General features: G+C 38.2%; 1 protein-coding gene across 2 annotated transcripts in view; it reads right to left on the reverse strand.

The window, feature by feature from the left end:
• Window positions 1-4,620: 4,620 nt before the first annotated feature.
• The window catches only part of CUL3 (cullin 3), a 59,788-nt gene continuing 44,375 nt past the window's right edge, over window positions 4,621-20,033 (reverse strand). For both annotated transcript variants that reach the window (XM_050902296.1, XM_050902297.1), the window contains 7 exons: window positions 18,817-18,924; window positions 14,602-14,726; window positions 14,166-14,262; window positions 12,972-13,106; window positions 7,670-7,856; window positions 5,794-5,939; window positions 4,621-5,098 (listed from right to left, as the gene is read on the reverse strand). In XM_050902296.1, the coding sequence (XP_050758253.1) occupies window positions 4,967-5,098; window positions 5,794-5,939; window positions 7,670-7,856; window positions 12,972-13,106; window positions 14,166-14,262; window positions 14,602-14,726; window positions 18,817-18,924 (930 nt within the window). In that variant the 3' untranslated portion in view covers window positions 4,621-4,966. The remainder of the gene's footprint in view (window positions 5,099-5,793; window positions 5,940-7,669; window positions 7,857-12,971; window positions 13,107-14,165; window positions 14,263-14,601; window positions 14,727-18,816; window positions 18,925-20,033) is intronic.

The raw sequence follows: 20,033 nt of genomic DNA on the forward strand, positions 1-20,033 counted from the left end.
CAGACTCTGCTTTTTCGGCTAAAAGGCATCTCTAGTAATACTTATTTCTTGCTGGAAGTCATCCAGGATGCCACAATGCTACCAGCACAGCTTACCATCTTAATACATGACGAATACAAGTGACTGAAACCACGTTCTGCACAAGGTTTGACAATACCCACCACAATCTCAGAAGTTTTGCTGCACGCACCTCCCTTGCTCTCCCCAGAGATGCGCCTTCCTCCCTGCACGACAGCTGACATGCTGCGACACCAGCGGAACAGCCCCTTGCTGCAAACACACATCACTCCGCTGCCTAAACATTTCTTCCCTGAGTGTGCACAATACACTGCGCCACCTTTGCTTTAGCGTCAGCTTCTGACACATCAAACGTCAATGCTTTGCCAGCATTTGAAGGATAAGGCATACAAATTAAGTGAACCGCAGCGATACATTGTTCAAAGAGAAGGAACAGAATAGCACTCATTAAGATTGGAAGGTTCCTCAGCGTCTGTTGTACCTGGAATAAAAGCTAAGTTTTGAACTGCAGGAGAAAGATTAATTAATAAAACATCACTGCTCTAAGTTCAAATGTTATTCTTTTCCTATCCATAAACTTCATGTTCATCTCAATGATATTAAGCGCATTAGTTCCCACAGAATCACCCCCCATCAAAGTTCCAGTTTTGGAGGAGAAAAGAAGAAAAGAGCAAGACCCTGACAGAAGTGAGGCTGTTTTATAAACTTGACACGTACTAATGCCAACACAGCAGCACCTTCCTGCAGTGAGGTCCGGTCACGTCAGTAAGGTTACACCAAACATATGACCCACAGGGCATCTGGGGAGACCCGCTGCTCTGAAAGAGACCACCATACCCACAAAACGTAAGCCAGGTTGCTCTGATGTGGGTGCTGTTGTGCACTGCCTGTTCATCACAGCTGTTTGTTAAAGGTGTGCCACCATTTTCATTTAAAACGGCATCTTTACATTAACATTCACTTCTGCCATGCCAGATACAGTTCAAACATGGATAAAGGCAGCTGAAAGAGACAGAATATTCAATCCAGTTTGTGGGCACACTCTATGAACACTTCCCTACATACTGAAGGACAGAAAGTTAGGTGAATTATTCTCCTGTTCTTTTACCCAGCTTTCAGTTGGATATACATATAAAGTTCTGCATTTTACAAACTTTTCACATGACACATTCCAGAAGACAGAGGAGCCATTAAACTCATGCTTCAGGCTGAGCACATTGGTTATTTGATTTACTATCCAAGATATCAAAATGAATATTAACAGAAATTGGACTTCGGTACAGACACAAACAAGATGACGCCTCTTATCAGCTCCACACACTTACTGTGAGCCTAATTCTAGACTGTAAAATCCTCACTCTAATCCACAGGGGCTCCGAGGAACAGGGAGCTAATGATCAGAGCCCACCTCGCCTCTAACCACCATGTGGAACAAAGCAGTTAAGGAGTTTTCGACTGAGCTATAAAGGTTCTGGCCAGTTTTGGACACAAAACTAGAGGCCACAAGTAGTCTGGTTTTGCTACTTTCGACAAAATGGGAACCCCATCTCTGTGCAAGCTTATCCCCTAAACCATGCATCATGACAGGCTCTATTACCATAGATATATATGCGCCACTAGCAGGTACTGTACAATTTGATTACAATACATGGGAATAAAAATACTTCAGAATATTTAGTGCAATGCTTCTGTTTTTACAGGTCCAGAAAAGTAAACCTTAAGGCAGCTGCCAGTTCTCAATGAGCAAAGGTAACAAGAGCAGACAGTATGACACTGAAAGCTTTGGGTCGACAGCGCACAGTTTGTCTTTAGCAAAGGGGGTGAGGAGAGACATTTAATCCAGGAGTAGCTTAGCATCCAAGACTCCGTCTGCTTTGCAGACATGCTTAACATTCATTTGTTCTGTTGCAAATGGGGAAATTGTACAAATAAATTCTAGGAGACAAAAAGAGCAAATCAAAGCTGTAAAGGTAGCCAATGCTGAAAAGAGCAAGAACTAAATCAGGCATACGTAGGATAATCTTATTTGACAGTAAATGAAGTATACTTCTCAACCCTTTAAAGTAAACTTGTCTACAAGAAAAATACATGCCTATGTATCTTCAAATAGCTATAAAACTAAAAACCTAAATTTTAAAGAATTAAACTCCATGTTTATTATGTCGTTACTGCAAATAACTGCACATTAATGCAAAGTAACCAAACTTATTAATAACTACACTCATACATGTAACTACAATCCTACTGATGAAATTTTAACAAAATTACAAAGAAGTTTTAAGTGGAAATTAAGAAAGGAAGCAAAAATGAAACTAGATAAGGCATAGCAGAATTCTACTATGGACTGTAGAAGAAACCTCGCTAATGCACACCAACAGCGTAAAGGCATGAGCATCAAACTCACCTTAAGCAGAGTCCTAGTGATGTCTTGTTCTCTCTGACCAGTTTTCACATTCTCCATCTTTAAATAGTCAGTACCACGATCTCATTGTTCAACGGCACATTTCCAAAAGGTGACTTCAGCAAAAGTCCCTTCCTGAATAATGAGTGTCTTCAAAATTCTATTACATTTAAAATGGAAACTATGTATTTGTTACTGAAGATAGCCATCACCACCTGTTACTCTTTTAGCAAATACTCTTGCCCACATAGCTTGTAAAAACCCACCCTTAAACACACAATTATACAGTCATTCATGTAACGTTCAGGCTCAGGACTTATAAAAGCCACCAGAGGTAGAAAGCTTCGGCTGATGCACAGCAAAAGTACAATTGCAACGCTAAGGGGAACGTCCTCCTGTCACGGATAGCAACATTAATCTCTCTATAAGCTTCACAGGGAAAAAGGATGTGAACCCATTTCTCCCTGAAAAGTACACGGGAAAGCATTAACATGCAATTATCACAACATTCATGCTATTAAAGAACAAGATACACATAAAAGAAAACCTTCATACTGATACATGGAAGAATGAGTTACATTTTGAGGAAGATGCTTCTGATGACTTAAGACACAATCCAAAACCCAGATCTCATCCAACCTGTAGTATTGTTCTATAGCTAAACAACGACTACATTTCTATTGAAGTTTTGCATACACTGTATGGAGACACACAGGTGTTTTAATAACGGCCAGCAAATACATTTTCAGAATGGCCGATGGCCTAGCTGTTTTCTTTTGGGGCTAAATTCTTGATGAACAATGCAGGGAAGCCCCTCAGCCACCTCCCCTCTGATGACTTAAAAGCTAATATGCGTGTGTTGGGGGTATGCAGTAAACTTAAGTAAAGCTTCTTAAAAAAAAGCTTCAGAATAGTCAAGCTAAAATATCACCCCAATTCCAGTCCCTCTCTTTAAAAGAAATGTCCTACTACTGAACAATAGCCAGGATTTGTATCTTAACAGGCTGGAGAGGGGTGAAACTGGGGACACACTATGAAAAATACTATCCAATCGCATTGCTACATTACACCACCACCACACATTTGTTTCATACAGCTAATCAAGAAACGCTCTGGCAGTATCTTAATGCTCTACAACCAAGTTTTTCTTTTTATTTCAACTCCAGCTCTACATATTGGGAAGCCCATCCCAACTATACTTTTCAATATCTATGGATGAAAGTAATGTGAACCAAGGCAAAAAATTTTGGTTTTAATTAAAACAGAAAAATAGCTATGGCAGAGAAACCACGTAATATGTGCATTGGAATGTCAGAAATACTGTTTAATAAAAACTCTGCAGTACAATGCACACTTCAAACAATTTCTAACTATGAGAATAATGATGCCACTAAAGTGTAATTTTTAAGCTGTTTTTGTAGCATACTGACAAGAAGAAAAAAAGTTCCAGGGTAAGAACTAAAAATTTCACTACAGTAATAGTTTTTTATTGCATGTTTAAAATGCATTTTTAAAAACAAATAGTGCACACTGGCTTCACTTTAATCTCCTGAAATATGCACTTATGATGGGAAGCCCTGGAGCTACAGATCCACCTATGATGTTTATTAACAAAACATAATCCCAGTACGTTTCCCCAGGGGACAGTATTTAGTTCCAAAAGATTGTCAATCCTGTACTCTAACACACTTGAATTAGCTGTTTGTGTACACTAAATCCATTTATTTTATTTTGTCTACATTTAGTGAAATAAAAACATCGCCCTGTACAATCCACCATCAGCAGTGAGTACAACAGCAAAAACTATTATACAGTTTATACACACTAAAATCTTCTCCTTTTTCCTATAAAGAAACCAGAACAAACCTAATCAATATAGAGTTTAATTTAGAAGAACTCAAATTACAGAAGGGAAAGCCAAAATTATCACGGTCTTTTCTGAGCCCCCAGAAGTTCCTGATTCATGTTGCTGGAACAGTGAGTGCAGTTGGAAGAGTGAAACATGCTCAAGTTGTCTTCTTGGGTCTTCAAAAAATTACCAAATATTTAAATTAAACATGGCTAGTTAAAGAAACATTTGAAGCAGAGCAATATAACTGGGAATTTTGCCTTACCAGTTGTGGTTTCTTTTAAACCCAACTTATACAATGCGCGAAGTGCTAAGCAACACTACAGAAACACATTTACATCAACACTGAAGATCTGGGGAAATGAAATTCCAACAATTTTATTTTTTTAAATGAGCTGCATTTTCTAAATTTTTTATTTTTCTGTTTTCATACAGTATTGAAAACAAACGCGGCACATTCACATTTTCCCGAAGAATTGTAAGGATGATCTCTACAGGGATAACGTTGAAAAGCCTGAAGCTCAATCAATTGATGTTGAAAACTCTCAAAAGGAGTAAAAGGCTTGATCTGAATGGTCTAGAACATGTATTGTAATTTAATAGAAGAGATGGTCGTCTTAATATTAATGATTTAAAAGAACTTCCCAGTTCATGCGAAGAGTATAGTCCAAGAATAAATCAAATTTTCTGAATGCATTTTATGCTACGTAAGTGTATACTTTGCGATCCTCAGGTGTTCGTGCCAAATATTCTCTCTCAATAAGTCCTTCAATACGTTTTTTAATAACAACTGGACTTGGTAAGAATCGGGCCTTCAGCTGCTGAGTTACCTAAAACATAAGATCAAAACCAATAAAATAAGATCACAGGGCAAGTAAGATCATTAAGTATCCTAACTGACCAAAATAATCAGAAAAATACATTTAGACAGGGCTGGCTACAACCATGAAGCATAAGCAGCAGTCTGCAAACTTCTGACAGTTTCCACCCCCATCAGTTGCTTGCTCGTTTTTGGGTATCATTCATGCCTACAGAGGCATGGTCACAACCTGAGAATCCTCTCAATTTCACAGCCCTGAGGGAGTTCAAGAGTGGAAAACGCGTACTATTCCTGACGCTGTCAGAACTTCGGAGTTAAGAGCAGCAGGACTCTTTCTCTCTCTGCTAAGAGCTCAAATCTCTCAAACCTGGACCCAACAGTCAGTAACAAGATCAAAGCAGAAAATAATTAATGTTAAGTACAGTGGTTTTTGTTGCCAACTGTTATTTCAAGGAATTTGATAATGTCACAATAGCACTAAAAGGAGGAAGGAAAATCAGATATACCCGTGAGTACATCCAAAACTGAAGGGTAAGGATTCACATGTCTTCAGATACACAGGGAGAAAAAAAAAGGATGGATTAAATACAGCATCTCTCAAAAGCCTTTCAGAATCATGTTAGTGAGAGCTGTGTAACTTTCATGAATTAAGAGGAAAAGCAAAAAGAATTCCCAAGCCCATATCAAAACTGTGTACAAGTATACCTCTGCTACTAGCACATTGTGTTGCATCTTCTTTCTAGATTTCATTATCCGAACTATAGCAGCTTCTATCTCATGTTTTCTGTCATCATCTACTTTCTGCCTTGTTTCTTTCCTTTCTGGATCAGATTCTCCTTGTTTGGCAGCAACTTAAAGAAAGAGAATGTAAAGTATGTTAGCAAAATTAAAATTAATTTCATCGTGTAAGTGTTAGCTTCACTATTTATTTCATATCTAGACATCAAGTTGTATTTTCCTGAGTTTTGACATTCTCAAACTTGATTTTTTTTGTGAAAAGCAGCCACAAGAACATATTAACACTTTCTGGCATATTTTGATAGCAACTGACAAGGTAACAATCTGTTATTTAATTATTGCTATGTTAAAATTTGAACAGTACTCGAATCTGCTTACAGGCACCACCAACCCCCACGCTCCCATTAAATATTTTTTTCTTTAATATAGCAAATAATCCATTAATTAAAATAGAAAAAGGATTGAAAACTTCACAAACTAGTTAAATACTTTAAAAGTTCAGTCAGAAGAAAAAGTCCAACTTTATCCTCTCCAACTCAATTATATTCTTTGTATTCTGTTCTCCTCTTCTATTTATGCTTTATTTCTGCCCTTATGTCTAGCTTTTCTTACCTTTTCACCCAAGCATCATTATAACCAAGCCCTTCTCCCACACTGCTATACCACTTTCCCCCCTGCCCTTCTTCACTCAAAAGCCCCAAGTACTTATCGGTTTTAAAGAGACACACTTAAGAAGTCTTCTGTGTAAGACAAACACAAAACCACAAGTATCAAATTTTCTCTGAAACCATCTTGAACCCCAAATCATATTCCCCATTCACAGACATTTCTGGAGTGGAAATGAAAAAGCAGAATTCCACTAAAGCTCGAGTTGTCACAGAATTTACTTTAATTATGCCAGGGAAGTGCCTTGGGCCCTGATCAGAGGGTTCTCAACATCCTCATTTGGCTGCTGTGCTCCTGCTCACCAGAAAAATTCTCCAGACATGGCAAATGTGCTGACATCACGGCACTCTGCATGCACATGAAGACAGTCTAGCTATCACTTACGCAGAGGGATACACGCAATGTAATGTATGTAGGTACTACTGGGTTTTTACACGCTGACATCCCTGGACACAGCGTGCTGCACAGAAGCCCAGCAAGTTATATTATGTGCAACAAACAGCATGTGAATTACCAGTGTTGCACTTAAAACACTGCCAGTGATGCTGTGTATTTTATGTACTGAGATCTGCAAAGTCAGAAAATATTTTTAGATGTACTAAAACTAAGAACTAATCTTCCAAATAACTCTATGAAGTATATCCACAGCAATGCTACAACTCAGAAAATATTTCCAGAGAGGTATCAACATTACTTACGCATAATACAAACCAGCACTTTGGTGAGCTAATGAAGTGGTATTGTACTGATCAGCTTCTCTTATTTGTTAAACACAAATCATTGCCCAAAAACATTATAGCTACCTGGCACTTGGAAAGGGCTTTTGTATCACGGGCTAAAAACATCACTCAATGTCACAGCAGTACAGCAACTTATGAGGCAATTTTCCTATTTCTGAATCAATCAGTAGCATATTTTTAATTTTACTATTTAATTTGCATTTTCTCTTTCAATGTTTCCTTTTAAGAGAGAATTACAAATTTTGTAAAGTAAAAGGCTTAACTATGACTTCCACACTCTTCTCAGTATGTAAATTTTCATTTTGATGCAACCAATCATCAACAAAAAAATATATTACTCTCTTCCTTTTACTTGTATGGACAAGCCTGCAAAAGATAATTTCACATTTTAAGGCAGTTTTGGGACTGCAAGACAGTAGAATATAAAGCTCACTTACCCGTCTGAATCTTGACTCTGTGTAGCTTAGATGTGAACTGATCATTCACTGTAAATATATGACCATTCTCTATTTCTTTTGATTTAGGCTCTTTTGTAAGAACACGTTGTGTTGGTTTGCCACATGCAAGGGACTGTAGGGCTCTAACCAGTTCTCTTTCGGGGATATCAGTTTCTTGTTGAATTTCCTAAAGAAAAATATCTTAATTTGTTTATGGCTATGGCAGATGTAAGTACCATGTTTTGCAAACAACAGCACTGATTGCTTAAAACGTCCACCTTCAAGCATGCAAAATAATACTACAGTTGTGAGGCTTGAAAGGTTAGAATTCATTCAGTAGCAAAGTCTCAACGTGTACTGTGCAAAATGATCCACCTGGTTCAATGCACAGACAGTGAATTCTGTCAAGTAATCACCATGAGCTGAAAATAGAAGAATGAATAACCAGCTGTTTCATTTCACTGTAATTTTTGAGAAGGCTGAAAGGATTTGTTCACTGTCTCCAACATGTGCTGAACAGAGTGAAACCAAATCTTCTAAGTAACTCAGTGATGAAAAACATCCATGATGTTCCTGACCATTCCTGACTAAGAACTGCGTAAAATGCTTTTGCATTCAGCAGCATTGTTGAAAATAAGATCTTTACAAATAGAAGCAAACAAGGTCTAGTTTCACTGTAACATAGAAATACTCTAGACTACACCTCCTTTCTGAATGACTTGAAATGATTTATTTACAGCCCAGATGTCCTTGGCTAGGACTTCTCCAGGTGAAATACAAAAAAACCCCACCATAGTGCAGCAAACGTATGAACTTTGAAGAAGAATGTTTGTAAAAACATGTACATAACTTATAAGAATATTGACAGAGGTGCAACAAGTTCAGCTGAGAGCCGTATGTTAGGTAAGTCACCAGTGATCATGAGTTAGTAAGCAAATTATACTGGATGCAGAATTATGTCTTAACATGCTCTAGGAGTAGGCCAACTACTACTGCTTCCTCAAACCTAACTTGTTTACTGAGCTCCCATTCATTAGAAGTTCATTTTAGCCTTATCTCTACTTTCTTCCTTTTTCTAGTTTGAGGAAACTGCAGACATCTCTGATTTCACATTCCCATTCAGACTCTTGAGGGACCTCTAGCAGCTAAAGATTAAACTACCAAATAGAAAAAATAAACCTCACAGACATGTAACTGTTCACAAGAGCTGTCACTTTCCCAGCTTCCCCACCTTCGGTTCCAAGAGCAGTATCAAGCTCTTCCACTGTCCCCATAAATTCCTAACGCTCATGGCACACAAGTCAAACTTACGACCTTCAGGCTAAAAGCAGCAGTAACAACTCCCAGTGATCAAAATGCCAAGATCTGTAAAGACCTATATAAAGAACTTGTTAAAAGCTCTTTAAACGGTGACCAGAAAAATCAAACTTCAGAGTACAACTAAGTTCTATTAAATGATGTTATTTCTTGAGTGTACTCAAGTTTTTAAAAATCAATCCAGAAAAAAATGCCACTCTTCTGTGGTCATCCACCACTGACAACATGCAATAAAAATAATTTGGATGTACTGGCCTCTACTTGGACTCTGTCATTAATTACAGTGCATCTCATACACATCTCACTACCGGCTCTCTGTGATGCCAAGGCTCAGACATGACAAAAGTAAGAATATGTCTTACTTTTCAACTACAGACCGAACATTACATGTACAATGTTGACCTTATATGAAATCACGTGAAATTGTGTTTTTGACACGAGTTCAAATTCATTTGAATGAATGAATAAATATGAAATAAAATGAATGAATATGAAAAAACTAATAATCAGTAAGTCCAAAATTAAAAGATTTCAGAATTTTTGATACTTACTGCTTATGGATGATTGGGAAATAATAAAGCGTTCTTAAACTTAAGAGTATTCTTAGCATAATGCATTCAGAAATATTCACAGTATTTGAAATAAGTGACATGTATCCACATATTTTAACTATGTGCTAGTTTCAAAATGCCTCTTCCCAAGCAGCTCACAGAAAGTTACTATTTCTTCATTTGTTGCTTTATTTAAAACACAATTTATCACCTTCACACATTTTTTCCAGATTCAGCACAAAGTAGTATTAAAAAAAAAAAAAAACCCAAAACACTATAATCCTTTACATGGTCACAAACAAAAAGTCTTACTGAAATGGATTGATCAGCATAAATTTAACAAACCAAAGGAAGGCGACACTTAGATTTTAGGACTTGGGTAAATGTAAAGCCTCCAGGCTACAAACCAAATCCAGCTTATTAATGATGTAACACCTGTGACGTGCAGGCTCCCAAACTTTGATTTTTGATCAACACCTAAAATTAATCCTTTCAAAACTAAATCACTTCTACACGGAAATACATATACTCTGCTTTTGATGAAAGTGAAACAAAGAGCTAAAATGGAATTTGAGTTTTTTTGATGCTAAACATCCTTATACTAACCACTATGTATTTCTGCGTTGATTTTACTTCACTCTGTAGCGTTCCAATTCAGCCACTAACGTATGCAAACCATTTGGGTTTCAGAATTTATAAGCTAGCATTAAAATAAGAACCACAGAAAGAATTACACTGCAATATGCTGCCTCAGAAGGTGGCAAAAACTTCAAGTTGGATAAAAAAGTGTAGCTATGAATGTAAATGGGGATAACAGATGTTCCTGTGCTCTCTTTTTCCTTCAGTCTGTAGCATATAATTTTTCTAAACATATTTTTATATATACATTTGATGTAACAGTGAAAAATGTATATGTTTTTCCCCCATCTCCAAAAATGCCTTAAAGGCCACACTAGAGTCATGGACCAGAGCAGTACCATTCACACAATCTTCGTTCTAAAAATATTACCAGGTAAGCTCTGTAAAAGAGATGATTCTAGGCATGGAACTGCCTCTGTCCAGTTCCACACATGAAAAAAGTTTATTAGAAGGAAAACATGCAGAAGGAAGTTAGAAGGAAAAGCATGTCAATTTGTTGAAATGACCACAAAAAAAAAAAGAAAGATTTTGATTTTTATTTACAGACTTCAACTTGTATATCTTCCAAAGCAGAGATCAGCAAAATAAAAAACAGGTAAGCCAGTTTTAAGTTCTAATCTCTCACGTTTGTGGAATTATTCCACAACTTTACTTCTACTACAGTCACACTTGTAGTTCTTGTTTGTTAAACTACAGAAAGAATCAAAAATTTTCCCCTTATTTTTGATGTCATCATTAAAAAATGGCACATTTCACCTTTTAAAATACTGAGATGTACTGTAAACCAACAGAAAAATATGTTGAGTATTAGATGAGACTTGATTAGAAAAAATTGAATTCTTTGAAAAAATTAGCGTTCTTTGAAGGCTTGCATGAAGATCCTTCCTCTTAGATTCAAGTAACATTAACCTAGACCCATATGGCCACCAGTTCTTTTGCATACATAAATAAAACGTTGCTGTATAGGAATACAATAAATCCATACATTTTTGTGAAGGAATTTTGCTGTGCAATAATCCTTTAAGTTTCTGTAGCATCTTATGCATAATTTTTGCATCATCATTATCCCATTTTTCTCTCAATCACATGGCTTAATGGCTATTAGGATTATTGTGAGGATCTCGTCAAGTTTGCAATTAATAATCACACTGAATGCAAAACAAAACAGCAAAGTCTGTTCAACTGTGAAGGCAACTTCAAATTAATCTGTTCAGCTGTGAATCTGCAGAAACACTTGTATATCAGACAGTTTTATGCTTACACAAGCACACATCGCAAGTCATCTCTCATGCTGTGTTGCAGTAAAAGCACTAATTTGATATGACAGAGAAATAACAGTTGCCCAGCACTCAGCAGTTAATCATGGTATTCAATAATCAATGAACAAAGATAAAATTCATTCTACTCCTAAGTATTCATAAGCTTTCCTGGCTGGAGTTAAAGACAACTCCCACACAGTTCACCAAAGAAACCAAACAAAACAAATGCGCCTTGTTAATGTTTTAGTTACAGTCGGACACAAAGTAAGAGTTGAAGAACTCCCAAACCAGAAATAAACAAAACATACACAACCTAAAAGCACATAGACATATTTCTCTATCATCTGTTCTTAGTAAAATAAACTATAATTTAGAGCACATTAAAAACTGTATTTTTCACTGCTCTACCAGGTAGTATTTACTCATATATGGGTGAGGCTCTACTACTCATAAAGCCTACAATTTTGTGGAATAAGGTAGCCACCAGCCCAATTTCAACACCAACTTCAAGAAAAAAAATGAGCTGTTAAGTTCCCCTCTTCCCCCGCCCCCCCCCCAAGTATTCTGCAGAGAAAGTACTCAAAGCTGTAATGCTCCTGCAATAGATTTCACAACACACAGGACTTTCTGTGCTCTTTTTTTTGAACTATGACTAGTTTATTAAGAGCCTCTTATCAAACCCAGCCTTCTTCCTTAATCCCAACTGAGACCGTTTCAACGAAACTTTCTTTATTAACAGGCTAGAAGTATGCCAAATAAGCTGAAAACAAAATCCAAATGAAAAGGCAAGCTATTACTATGCACAGCACAGTCAAAAGTAGATGAGAAAACCTGGAAATCCACTGTTTCAAACTGCACCCATACTGCTTTTCAAGGCTGCCAATGCTCTCTCAAACAGAAGATAACGTCTAAAACAAAACTATTAATTGAAATTAACAATACAATACTCAAACCTCATAGCACAGGATCCTCCTCCACTCCCAAAGGCTTCTTCATCATCATCTATTAGCTGACCACTTCAACATTTCCCAGCCATGCCCCTCTAGTCTCCTTGTTAAGAATCTATCTGGACCTTCTTCATTGTCCTTTCTGGCTCACCAGCTCAGAGAAGGGATGAAAGTTCTTTGATTCATCCTACAGCTCACTCCAGCCTGCCAATTTAAGCACTTCAGTGTTTAAGAAGCCAGGATACAAACCCTTCTCCACCCTTTGGCCTCTAAATCCAGTTTCTCAAAGATAAAATGAGCAAATGGAGCCACCTGCTGCATGCCACCTTCAGCTTTTCTGTAGCTTTATGGCCGAGGCATAACCACACTCACAACTCTCTTCAACATTTCTGAAAGCTTCTGTTCCCAAATAATTTCCCCCCAGGATTGCTTCCCAGGTGCATTGCTAATGATCTGCTTCCTGTATTTATTGGCCTGATCCACACTCAAATAGAATGAGAGGCACCTGATCTTCAAAGGTCTATTCAAGAGGACAAGAAAGTGCCTAAAACAGTTACTTAAAATCAAGTGAGAAAACCATAACGCTTACCTCAAATGTATATTTTTCTCTGTTGTTAAAGAGCATTAATATCGTCATCTGGAAAGTGGAGACTTGCAATATGTGCTTCCGTGTATTTGAGCCAGTTACTTGGGCACCTCCTACGCCAACCTCTGAGCCATCTTCCTATTTTAAAATTACAAAACTACTATTAGATTATCTCCACTGCAAAATATTTTACCTCAGTAAGATGAAAGTTATATGATGAAATAATTATCTAGATCAGTCTACAGAAGTGATAGAATAGCATACACCTGGTGGCATAAACAGAATGTCTCTCCAGTAGCTGCCTTAGAATCACAGGGTGATTGAGGCTGGAGGCACCTCTGTAGGTCCCACGGTCCAGCTGCCACTCAAAGCCAGGCCATCTAGAGCAGGACGCTCAGGGCTGTGTCCAGTCAAATACTGAGCATCTCCAAGGACTGAGACTCCACCACCTCTCTGGCCCCTGTTCCACTACTTGCCCATCCTCCAGTTTTCTTGCTCTTATCTTTAAAATTATCAAAATATTTACCCTACAGTAATACAATTTTAATGTCCTCACAAATGCACATTATTAATACTTTGTGTTATAAAAATTTTGTTTTCATTTTGCATTGCTTTCTATGTTCCCAAGCATCATGCCATCACTACCTCTAGCTTAGCATTTTAGAACTGGTCCAAATCGCTAGCAGATTATTTTCTTGTATACATAAACATTGTAGTTCTATAAACTCTACTAAGATTCTCATGTTTGAAAAAACATTGTCTACATTGCTAGCACTCTGCATATGAAAAGCAGGCTAAACTTGGCTTAACAACACTTTTTCACATTAACAAAAATTACTCTAAAGAGAAACAAGTTTCATTTCACTTTTGACTGATTCACAGTCAAAAAACCCAAAATACTCAAACCATTGAAGTCTCTTCAAGATCAAAATTACTACTTTTCTACAAGGTAACAAAGCGATGAGGCTGAGTGATGCATTCAAATTAGATTTAGAGGGGGGAAAAAAAGTGTCAAAAAAAACCCCCAACCCTGCTATAAAGGAAGAATCAGACTATAAAGCCAATGGAAGGCATCTTATTCTCACATTATCAGCAGGTAAGCTTTTATTTTACAAAATTCTGAAGGTATTATAAATGTATCTTTTTTTTTTTAAAAGTAAGCAAATGCACAATATTTTCATAATCTTGATACTTTACCTTTTTAACAGGCCCGTAGAAAGTGGCGTTGAGATCTGCAGAACCCATATGATGCTGGAGTGTCAGCTGTCGCCCACTATGTTTGGCTAAATAAAATCTGTAATATAATTGAATTGAAAACTTAATACATAGTTCACATTTTGTATCTAAGAGGAAATTGCTTTAAACAGTTACATAGACTTTTCATAGCCATTAAGGACACTCTTAAGAAATTTCTAACTTTTGCTTTTTCAAAACATTAACTCTTGTTAGAATTCTACTTAAAAGCTCCCAAAAACTCAAGCCTCATAATGCGACTATTGCATTCTCTAATTTTCACATGAACCGAGGAAGAGCAGTATGCTAGCATGTCTAACTCTAAAGGTAAAACCTATCTGTAAGTTAAGTTTAGAAAGTTTCTTAAAACCTCTACCTAAAGAACTGTTTTAATACATACCTTCTAAATATTTCAAAAGCATGTCTGGGAGCTGGAGGGATGTTGCACTTTGGTGTGGCTGACTGAGTAGGCCAGTAACCTGTCGTGAGGACCCGCACTGTAAGATCAACACCACCTAATGAGACCTAAGGACAATTGGAAGAAAACATCCACTATTTTAAAACAGGACCACATTTCACCATTTTTCTCTATCAGTGTAGAATGTATAAAATTTTCACAGACTAAGAAAAAAATAGACATGTATCTATAAGCATTATTTTTACAAAACCAGACAAATGAATTCATCACTATCGTAGCAGATGGTACAGCAAAAATCCTCCACATTATTCCCCTCTGGCATTTAAGAGTGTACAGATTTTAACAAAATAAATTCTTAACCAAGAATGAAACATCTGTGACCATAAGCAGAACTCATAATACATGTAACAATTCTTTCTAAACAAGTTTTTGACAACATACAGTAAAGCCAGGTTGCTAAATGTATCAGTTTCAAAATAACTATTTATAAATCTACTCTCTGGAAGCAGCGAGTAAATACTGAATATCTAATGTTAAACCATAGGGAGCTGTCCTGGTTTCGGCTGGGACAAAGTTAACTCTCTTCTTAGTAGCTGGTACAGTGCTGGGTTTTGGATTTAGGGTGAGAATAATGTTGATAACACTCTGATGTTTCAGTTGTTGCTAAGTAGCGCTTATCTTACGCCAAGGACTTTTCAGTTTCCCATGCTCTGCCAGCAAGCAGGTGTGCAAGAAGCTGGGAGGGAGCAGAGCCGGGGCAGCTGACCCGAACTAGCCAAAGGGGTATTCCATACCATGGAACGTCATGCCCAGTATATAAACAGGGGGGAGTTGGCCGGGAGGCGCGGATCGCGTCTCGGGAACCAACTGGGCATCGGTCAGCGGGTGGTGAGCAATTGCATTGTGCATCACTGGTTCCCCCCCCCCCTTTTTTTTGTTGTATTCCTTTTCATTACTATTATTATATTTCATTATGACTATTGTTAGTATTATATTTTACTTTAGTTATTAAACTGTTCTTATCTCAACCCACGAGTTTTACTTTTTTTTCTTTCCTTTCCTCCTCCCACCCCACTGGGAGGGGGAGGGGGAAGCGGCTGCGTGGTGCCGAGTTGCTGACTGGGGTTAAACCACGACAGGAGCTTTTCCTGCAATTTACCCCTGGACTGCAATGTAAACAGTTACTCACTTTTAGACACACAACCTAGCCACTTTCCCGAAAGACAACCATTACTATAAATATTCAGCACTGGTTAGGAAACATTCTACAACTGAAGTGCTGATCTATAAAGTAGTTGTGTTAGTAGGTGATAAACATCTGGCTACCCCTGAGTCATAATCCTCACTAGGTATCTCAACTAAGCCGAATATTATTAAACTTAAAACTCACTACTTTCAGCTCTAGGAGGTATAACTAATACCTCCAAAGAACACACATTATGGACAAGAAAAACGAAAGCATACCATATCCAACTTCTTATAAACCTACTACATAGAAATAGAGCACATTATATTTTAGAAGGTCAAAAACTGTCATATGAACTCAGAAACTTCCACTATTAAGTAGCAGAGTAGCATTTCCATGCGCTATGGAAGAGTTTTTGTATTGTGCTTATTGAATGCCTGTGTGCGTCAACAAACTTGTGCCTAGGAAACTTCTGAAAAATCTAGACAGACCAGTGACAGGCTACTCATACAGAAATCCCTTTGACTGAATTTCATTAAGGTTTAAGAGGAACAATTTGCAAAAGTATGTAAAGACCCATAGGTTGTTGAACAACCATAAAGGTTGTTCGGTAGCCAACATTACTGCCATGCTTCTAATTCCATATCACCAATGTCATGAGGCTCACAAGAGAAATTCAAACAGCCATTTAGACACAGAAAACTAGTTAATCTGTGAATCACCTAAAAACAAAAAAGCTCCAACAGTTTTCTCCGTCCAGCCAAAGTGTAGGGAAAGACCATCAATGCAGACAGAAAGATACAGATAGTATCTTTATCTGGAACTGAAAGTTCTTAGTTGAGATGGCAACCGTTTCCCACATTTTTTTGGTCTTAGCCAGACCAGAACACAACATTAATTTAGAATGCCTCACATCATACATTAAACAGAGCACTGAGCAGTTTGTGACTTGAAAAGTTTTGGAAGCACTTTATTTTACAAGATGTCTCTTTAGCATAAAAATGGCATGAACTAATGGAAAAGTGCCTTAAAGTGATCTAATCTCTACAAAACTCCAACAAACTGAAGTTTCAGGATCACAGTTGTAGAACTTACTCATAATCTGTTAGCCTGGATTTTCCCTAGTGCTGAGCTTTCCACTTGCTGATAGCAAACCAATCATCTACGCAGTCCTTGGCACTACCTATATCTCAGGATATAGGACCCAGCAGGAGACTTTGCAGGTAGGATTATTTAGAGAAGAGCAGATGCCTGACTCTTCTAGGAGGCACCATACATATTCAAGGTACACGAATTGCTTAAAAAGGACTAGAATGGACTATTTCATATAAAACAGTATCACCAGCGAGTTAACAGTAACACAAAAAAACCTTCCTGTTTGTATTTCCTCTCAAATATTATTGACACTAATAGAAATACACACACTTCCATCATAAATAAGTACTCCAGAAATTTCATTAAAAGGCCATGATTAGGTTGACCAAAAGGCAACCATCAGGTGAACTGCTGGTCCCTTGCCAAGAAAAAGATGAAGTTTCAAATAAGGCCTAGCATTAGAGACATAATTCATTAACTCACTTAATGTAAAACTGTCACGTAAAGTACATGAATCTTTAACACCAAAAAAACCCCCATGTACAAGTCCTGCATGCTACCTAAAAAATGGGAATGCTCTAACAAACTGTTCTTGAAATTGATATTTCAATCATCCTAGAAGGAAAACATAATTAGCCTCCAAAGAAAAAAAGCAGTAGTAAAGCTGCCTGTCCACAAACACCTTTACATCTATCCGTATCAGCCTCTACAACCTTTTCTGAAACCACTTTGAGAACATCCCATTCTTTCACTCATGATGATTCACAGTACGCTGAGGAGGAACATTTCAGCTGACTGCTTCAAGACAGCAAAGATTTCAGATCACCTTGCACAGCCAGGGACATCGGACAGAGTACATCCACAAACATATTCCTGGCATTCAGATTTCTGAAACTGATTCAAACATGCTTGCTATACAGACTTACTTACCTGCAGATAGGGAACTACTTGGCTGTTTATTATATATTATTGAGCGCTACTGAGTATCAGTATAGAAAAAAAAGTGTTTAGAGCAAGCAAAGTGATATCTCAAAATAGAAGCAATCTCTCCATTATGCAATATTCCAGAAGTCCACTTTTACAACAAGGTGTAATGCTTCCTGATTGAACAATTAGTTCCATATTTGGCAATCTGAATAAAATGGCAGTTCTGCTTTTAGTAAAGGCATTCACTGTGTCAGGAAAGTTAAACATGAGATGGTCTGTTTTTCAAATACCTGCAGCATGCAGTACTTTTTTTGCTGTTAGCATAAAATACAGGCTGCAACGAAGATTACCTTTAAAGAATGAGAAAGGGAAGACTTTGCTGGTGACACGGCGTTTTGGAAACGCACGTGAGAGCGGGCAGCCGGCGCCAGGAGCGCGGGCAGGGCTGGGCAGGGGCGGCGGGCAGAGCTGGGCGGGCAGGGCTGGGCAGGGGCGGCGGGCAGAGCCGGGCGGGCAGAGCTGGCAGGGCGGCGGGCAGAGCCGGGCGGGCAGAGCTGGGCAGGGGCGGCGGGCAGAGCCGGGCGGGCAGAGCCGGGCGGGGAAGGCGGCAGCCGCCCGCCCCCTGCCGGCCGCGAGCGGGAAGAGCGGCTCAGCCGCGCTCCGCTCGGCAGCGGGTCGGCACCTGGGCGCCTGCTGCAGAGCCCTTTCGGAAGAACGCGGATACAATCGAAGTTGAAACAGGATTTTATGGAATGAAACTGGCACTACTCAAGCTGTGGATCGAGCTTCGAACTGACTTTTGTATTTCGGGAAATACTAACAAAGTTTGTAAGATAAGAAACACAGTAAAAGAAATGTAATTTGAGCATGCTAACAAAATCCTTCCTTCCACACACATACACTAACAAATCAAAAACCACAAGCCTTGATAAAGGTCTAGGGTTTGTACTGAAGTAAAAGGACAAGCACACAGACCCCCACGCTCTTACCCCGGTCGCCTGAAGATGTTGCCTGAACTCATCCATCGTCGTGTTTGAGATGCTCATGTCCCTGAACATTCCTTCCAGTTTAGATGTGAACTGACATCCACATTCAGTCTAAAAATACACAAAATAACTTGTTGTGCCAGCACTATGAAAACAGAATTTCTGGTATGTGAACTGCAAGACTAAGAGTTAGTTTATAAATCTCATAAAAATCATATTTCTGTACATTTGGTTACTGGGATTCCCATTTGCATTACCTTCAGAACTTAGAACTAAGTTTCATATTTCATATAAGGATCTAACTCCACACACATCAAAACGTGCCTTCCTTTTCTCCATTATTGTATTTTTGATTTCTTTTTAGCTTCCTATCTTAAAAAAAAAAAAAAAAATCTGTGAAAGCTTGTCAGACCAAGGCATACACTTTCACCTGCTTTTTAGCATCATGCTGTAAAGGGAAATAAACTTTATTTGTACCAGAACACCACCCCCTGTTGTCCTAGGAGTGTGTAATTTTAAAGGCTTGCTGCAGATTACCAAGTGAGGTTACTAGACCTTTTGAGAATCAGGGACATACGCATATATAGATACATGTGCACAAACACATGCATTTCAGTTGCACATACAGGACTTTGTGCCTATTTCTAACACATACTTTGACATATATTGTAAAGGCAAGCACATTAGCGTCAGCATCCTAATCACTGTGCAAGTCCGTAAGAAAACAGGGCAGTTCCGGTCCACTGATTCATCTTGCAAATGTATGCCCTATGCCTTCTAAATCACCAGGCTCCAAGAGGTGGAGAGGTAATTGGGAAGGAATTAATACTGGTAATTTGGAATTAATACTGATAATCTGGAGAAATCTGATGCCAACAGGCTTCGCTCACTGACAGAATATGAAGGTCAAAAATGAGGATCAGTAAAGTTTGATTTTAGGATCAAATCACTCTGATTCAGAAGTTCCCTAGCCATTTATCATGCCACTTATGAAGAACTGCATCAGAACTTGCTTCAAGGACTGTTCACCTTTAGGCTTTACTTTCTGCTCCATCTCTTGGCCTATTTAATCAGCAAATTGAACCAACTAAGGAAAATGTGTTTCCAGACACTGATACAAAGATTTTTTTTTTTCCCCCTCAAACTACTTAATCAAAAAGGAATTGAGCATTATCACCAGTCTGCAGATGGAGGCAACTAAAAAACAACGCATGCAATAA

This window comes from Gymnogyps californianus, chromosome 10 (genome assembly GCF_018139145.2).
Source record: "Gymnogyps californianus isolate 813 chromosome 10, ASM1813914v2, whole genome shotgun sequence".
Taxonomy (NCBI): Eukaryota; Metazoa; Chordata; class Aves; order Accipitriformes; family Cathartidae; genus Gymnogyps; species Gymnogyps californianus.